General features: G+C 34.5%; 1 protein-coding gene across 1 annotated transcript in view; it reads right to left on the reverse strand.

Moving 5' to 3' along the window:
* Positions 1-5,297, reverse strand: part of LOC112507684 (DEAD-box ATP-dependent RNA helicase 50) — a 12,616-nt gene extending 7,319 nt beyond the window's left edge. Inside the window, exons 1-3 of the mRNA XM_025112348.1 lie at positions 4,782-5,297; positions 3,688-4,103; positions 2,044-2,238 (exon numbers count right to left, since the gene is read on the reverse strand). Coding sequence (XP_024968116.1) covers positions 2,044-2,238; positions 3,688-4,103; positions 4,782-5,154 — 984 coding nt within the window. The 5' untranslated portion in view covers positions 5,155-5,297. The remainder of the gene's footprint in view (positions 1-2,043; positions 2,239-3,687; positions 4,104-4,781) is intronic.
* Between the last annotated feature and the right edge of the window lie 749 nt (positions 5,298-6,046).

Genomic DNA, 6,046 nt, shown 5'->3' on the forward strand with positions numbered 1-6,046 from the left:
GTCAAAGGTTGGACGATGTATTGTCCGGATTGTTTTAAACCGATCAAATGTCGACCGGGTTATGATTAGTAAGAATAGTTATCTTTTTGAACTGAGAAGTAGGAATATGACCATTTGGTGGCCGGATTGTTTTAAATCGGTTAAATTGTGAGCGGGGTATTGTCCGGACTTGTTATCCAGACAAAGATGTTGATTTCGATTCTAAGTGTTAATCGGTCAAGCTTTATGCGGTGTGTTGTCCGGACTGTTGACCGAAGATGAAGTCCGGCTAAATCAAGTGACCGGATTTGAAGTGATGCCTTGTGTTTTTGATAAGAAATGTTATTTTATCATAAAAAGGAAGTTTTGAAATAAATGATTTTGTATTGATAATAATTTCAATGACTGTGGTCTATTTGGAATTGTTTTATGAAATATTTTGATGAGGAAATAAGGGTGGCATATCAAGGAGAGGTGTACCATGGGATAAGGGTGGCATATCAAGGAGAGGTGTACCATGCGATAAGGGTGACATATCAAGGAGATGTGTATATTTGGATATAAGGGTGGCATTTGTATGTGTGATTGTATGATATAACTCTTTCTATTATATCCTTTAAGATTACTGTGTTCCGGAAATCTTTATTTCTTTGTGATTTAAAAATTTAGGATCAAGGTTCTTATTGGAAATCATAGTCTGGATGTTATTGASGAGAAAACATCAGGTTTGGCCTGAAACTTTATTTAAACCTTGTTTTGATTTGAAAAGGTTTAAAAGTGGCATTATGTGAAACCTGATTGGTTCTGAGATATGGGATTTATATAGCTAAAAGCTTTGCTTGAAATGTGGAAAAGATCTAGTATTATGTTCTTATTTATTCATATATTTGTTATATATATGAAATGTTGTTTTCCATAAAGATTTTGGTGATTTTTCACCCTGCAATAACATAAATAGGGCATGTCACTAGACCTTTCGGTCTAACCCTCGTTTTGTGATTTTAACTATGTGTTGCAGGAGATATGGACGGTAAGGGAAAGGGGAAAATGTGATATTTTCCTATATGCATTTCTACTTGAAGATATGTTTTGATGTACAGTTTTGATCAATTAGTACAAGTAATGTATTTGAATTTTTAGACCTTGTATTTGGTCATAATAGATTCTTGTACTAAGGGACCTGAATGGAATGATATCATGTATTTCTTTTGTATGAAATATGTGTTACATGCAATGTATGGCTTGGGGTGTTACCCACTTATACTCATCAAAGAAGCCACATTTGCTGCATTTTCTTTATATATATATATATATATATATATATATATATATATCTATATATATATATATATCTATATATATATATATATCCCTACACATTTTCCAAGATCAATTAGTATCGTTTATTGATTTTCTATGAAACGTCAATCACGTGCACCTATACACACAGAGGAAGATTGTGGAGCTTTGAAAGATGTAACAGGGGTGTTCAACCTATATTTTTCAATTTCAAGTGTTAAAACTTTTGAAAGCAGTTTAAAGATAATAATACAATAGAGTGAAATGCAAAATGCGTTTCTGACTATAGTCTTTCTGTTGGCCATATAACCTGCAGTAGTGGTCTTCAAATGAAAAAGCATTTTAACAATTTTGTCCCTCCTCCATTACCAGCAACCCATGTCTGCTGAGATTGTCATGAGACAAGCACATGGTTCTTTATAAGGGTATGGACGCCAATCTATCATTATTTCTTCAATATGATTATGCAGAAAAAAATTTGCCTCACAGCCCTCACTCGTAAGCAGATAGGGCCCATGGCATCATACCCATGAACCCACCAAACCCCTAAACCCCATGAGGATAGATATGAAGAAACCCAATGACGGCGGCCTTTCCAGCTTCGGGAATTGGACCTCCGACCCAACTTTTTCTCAGACAAAGATTTTGGGTTGCAGCTATCATACTTTCATGTATCTTTTATCTTTGTGGTCTCCAAATATATAGAAATTTAAGTTTAATGTTGGGTGTTGATAATTGATAGTTTTTATAAAAGGAATAACTCACCTGAGAAGCCAACTCAGCAGTTGGTACCAGTATAACAACTCGAGGACTTTGAGGCAAAGATTTGGCATGTCCTTCGAGCTCATCTTGCCTAATACTCTGCACCACTGGTAAAAGATAAGCCAAAGTTTTCCCAGAGCCACTCTGATCAGCTATGACGCAGCTCTTTCCTCTAATAACATGCGGGAATGACATAGCCTGCATTCATTTTTTATATTTTAAGAAAAGAAAAGTTGTTCACAATAACTTAGCCACAGATGGGAGTAACCAGATATAATGTCATACTCACCATGAACAGCCCAGAACATGGAATTTGAGATATGGAGAATAGCCACCAATAGTAATGAATTAAAAAGGAAGGGATTAATTTTGAGGAACAAGCACCCCTAAAGATGTTGAAACAAGAAAGAAAAAAACAAATTACATAAATCATAGCATGAGTTGGGCTGTTTGTTAGAAGCTTAATGGGACTCAGCTTATTCGGTCAGCTATACATGACTGTTTAGTAGTGGCTTAATGATATAGAAAATGACTTAGCTTCTAGGGTGGGGGAGCTTTATGCATCAAGCCAAGTTTTTTCAAACCTGTCCCTCCCAATTAAAATACACGCTCCTTCCATCTATGAAAAAACCTTCCCAATCCACACATACAGTGATACAACTTTATCCATACAGGACTTAATAGAAAACCAATAAAACAGCCCTTTAGGCTTAATCAGCAATTCCAGACCTCTGCTGTTAAAAACTGCCCTCATCTTCCTTTAACTTTAATTAACAATATGACCTTTGTGATCCCCAGCTCCTAATTCGTTAGCTATTTTGCATTAAATCAGTCTCCATTACATGGCTATTTTTATGATAGCAATCATCATGGATCCCCTTTTTCGAGTTCGTTATTTAATAAATGGATTTATTTGGTCTTGGGGATGGGGTTGAAAATAAGATTTTCCAATTCCTGACGTTCATCAAGAAAAACCCAATCATCATTCAAGTTAAAATAGAAACACAGGAAAGAAAGAAGGTGATAAATATTACCATCCTTCTTCCTTTGCAATAGTGGCACCACACCACAGCACCTCCACAGAGAACAGCTTTCCAAAATCCCCAAGACCATCATTATAATTACCAGATCATAAACTAAACACAAATATAACCATGTGAGAGGGAGAAACACACACTGATCTGGTTTGTTTTCACTAGACCAACAACGGTTGTCAGCAAAAGATGAAAAATCCTTGGGCTACAATGGTGGAAAAAAGACTAGTTGTCATCAACATTTTCATTCTACACCTAATATTATTTATAAAAACAAATAAATGTGCATAATCCAACTGTCATATCCCTAAAACTAGTTACGTGCATCACAATAGGGGTAAATTGTTACACTTAAGGAAGATGAGCAACTTCTGAAGTCTAGMAACCAAAATGTAGATTGAACATAAGTTGAGATTAATGTAATTCACTTGAATTGAAATTAATAGCATGGAATATCAGTAAAACCACCATTTTCCCTAAAAAAAAAAAGAAGCAAGTACCTTCCAAAATTGAACTTCAATATAATAATAACTTGACAAACAATTTAAAGATCTCGGATCATGGGTCTTTTTAGTTTTTCCATATTGAGAAACAAGAAGACAAGAATTAGTACCTGAATATGTGAAGGGTATGCAATAAGCTGGCTGCCTAAACACTGAAGCATGTAATCAGTGCATCCCAGATCCTTAAAGGATTTTCTGCTAAAAAAATCACCAGCAGTGTTTGATTTCCGTAGTTTACTTGAAACATTCATTGATATCTGTCCAAGTTCGTTGGCCCTAGGTCCTCTTTGGGAAGAACTGGAGTCCCTACTTGCTGAAATGCTACCATCAACTTCTTCTGAAACATCTTTTGTAACATTTAATCTATTTTGTTTAGCCACAATTTTTTCCTCTTGTGCTGAAGAAATAGGTTCACTACTCGAGTTTCCATCTTTTTGGTCCCTTTCCCAAGAGGATACCCTGCCAAGATCCCTCACCCTATGCGCTCTCAATCTTTCAAAACTTCGAGATACCCCCTTGGCACTTGCTGCAAAGTTATATATAACTTTTTAGGACCAAAACAAAGAAAACTTTAAATTTGATCGGAGTTGTTGATGTGTATAATTGATCATAGAAGAAGAATTCTCCTTCCGCTGGACCATAGGGGACGAGGGTCATAAAAAAAACACGAAAAATCGGATTATGTTGGTTAAGAGTATTTAAATTAACTTTTAATCATACACAAAGCTGCATTGGTCCATTTTATGCATGCTACCAAATTCCCTAGACAGTCTTCTCTAAGCATACAATTATGTTGGCACTGTGTAATCAACTTGCGTACTTGAGATTAGAATTTTCATAACTCTTCGTAAGATGACCACAAGATATGGCCTTATATTCACTTTCTTTTAGCAGCTAATGAATTTAATGGGACTCACACAACTTATTCAACTATACATAACTATGCATAACTGTTTGAGATAGTGGCATATAAAAAGTGGCTTATTCAGTAAGGGGATGCTCTTTGGAAAAAAAACCCTCACAATCTCATATACAATCTTCACACTCAGTTTTACCCATACCGGACATAAATGAAAACCAACCAAACAAAGCAAATTTCGAAAAGTTCTGCTTGTGGAAACTTACAGGAAGGAGACAATACATTCAGTGGTCGACACCCAGGTGATTAAGGAAAAAAATAGACATTAAAGAACAATAACAGCACCTCTAGGTCTGGTAATGGCAGCGGAATTGTTTGCCAAATGATTGCTTCTGCCTTTCTTGCTATTATTGGAAGGTTCCCAATGAAGAACTTCTTTGGAAGGGATAGGGGCTTGGTAGTCGTTGTCATCAGTTCCTCCCCAAACGATGAACTTATCCCCAGTGTCCTCGTCTATAAGCTCATAAGCTCCAGGGGTTTCCAATGGCTTCTTGGTGTAGCCAGCTCTGACCATTACGACCCCCCTTGTTGCAGATTTCGTGCCACCAACACCAATCTCATTGCAACTATCATAAGAACAAAACGTTGAGTTTGAGACGGCATTGAAACTACATTTGAAATTTATGGGTATTGCCGGAGGTGAAGCTTTGAGAAACATTGCATTAACAGGTGCCAAAATGCCCCAAAATTTCAACCGGGTGATCTTAGAAAGAGAACGACCAATTCAAACCAACATTGCAGGCAGGCTCAATAGGATAACGTTTTGGGTGGCCCGTCAACCCAAGCTACAACATTTTCGTTTCATCCGTAAACCGTGTTTGGATTGCTTATTTAAAATAACTTATATTTTTTTTAACAGAAAATTGTATTAAAATGAAACTAACTTTCACCTAATTTCTATTTTGGAGAACAAATTTTCAAAATCGTCATTTTGGAGACCAATTTACACCTGATTCCTATTTTGGGGAACTAACTTTCAAAATCGTCATTTTGGAAAACCAACTTGCACCTGATTCCTATTTTAGGGAATCAACTTGCAAAATAATTAAAGAAAAATAACTAAAATTCGTTTTTTTATAAAAATTAATGCAATAAAATCTATTTTTCATTTCAAATCTCGTTTTTTTAATTAAGATATCAAATTGAACATTTTTTTTAAAAAATCCAAATTACCACGATAATTTTTTTTTTTTTATTAATGCAAAAAAAAATCAATTTAATAGAAAAAAGTAATTAATGCAATAAAAAATAAATATTAAATATCACATTCAAGATTTTTATATCTAACCAATTACATCAATTAATTTTTTTCTATTATATTGATTTTTTTTTGTATTAGTAAAAAAAAAAATTATTGTGGTAATTTGGACTTTTTTTAAAAATGTTCAATTTGAATCTGAATTAAAAAAACGAGATTTGAAATGAAAAATAGATTTTATTGCATTAAATTTTTTTTTAAAACGAATTTTAGTTGTTTTTCTATAATTATTTTGTAAGTTGGTTCCCAAAATAGAAATCAGGTGCAAGTTGGTTCACCAAAATGACGATTT

The sequence above is a fragment of the Cynara cardunculus genome, assembly GCF_001531365.2.
Source record: "Cynara cardunculus var. scolymus isolate 2C chromosome LG 2, CcrdV1, whole genome shotgun sequence".
NCBI lineage: Eukaryota > Viridiplantae > Streptophyta > Magnoliopsida > Asterales > Asteraceae > Cynara > Cynara cardunculus.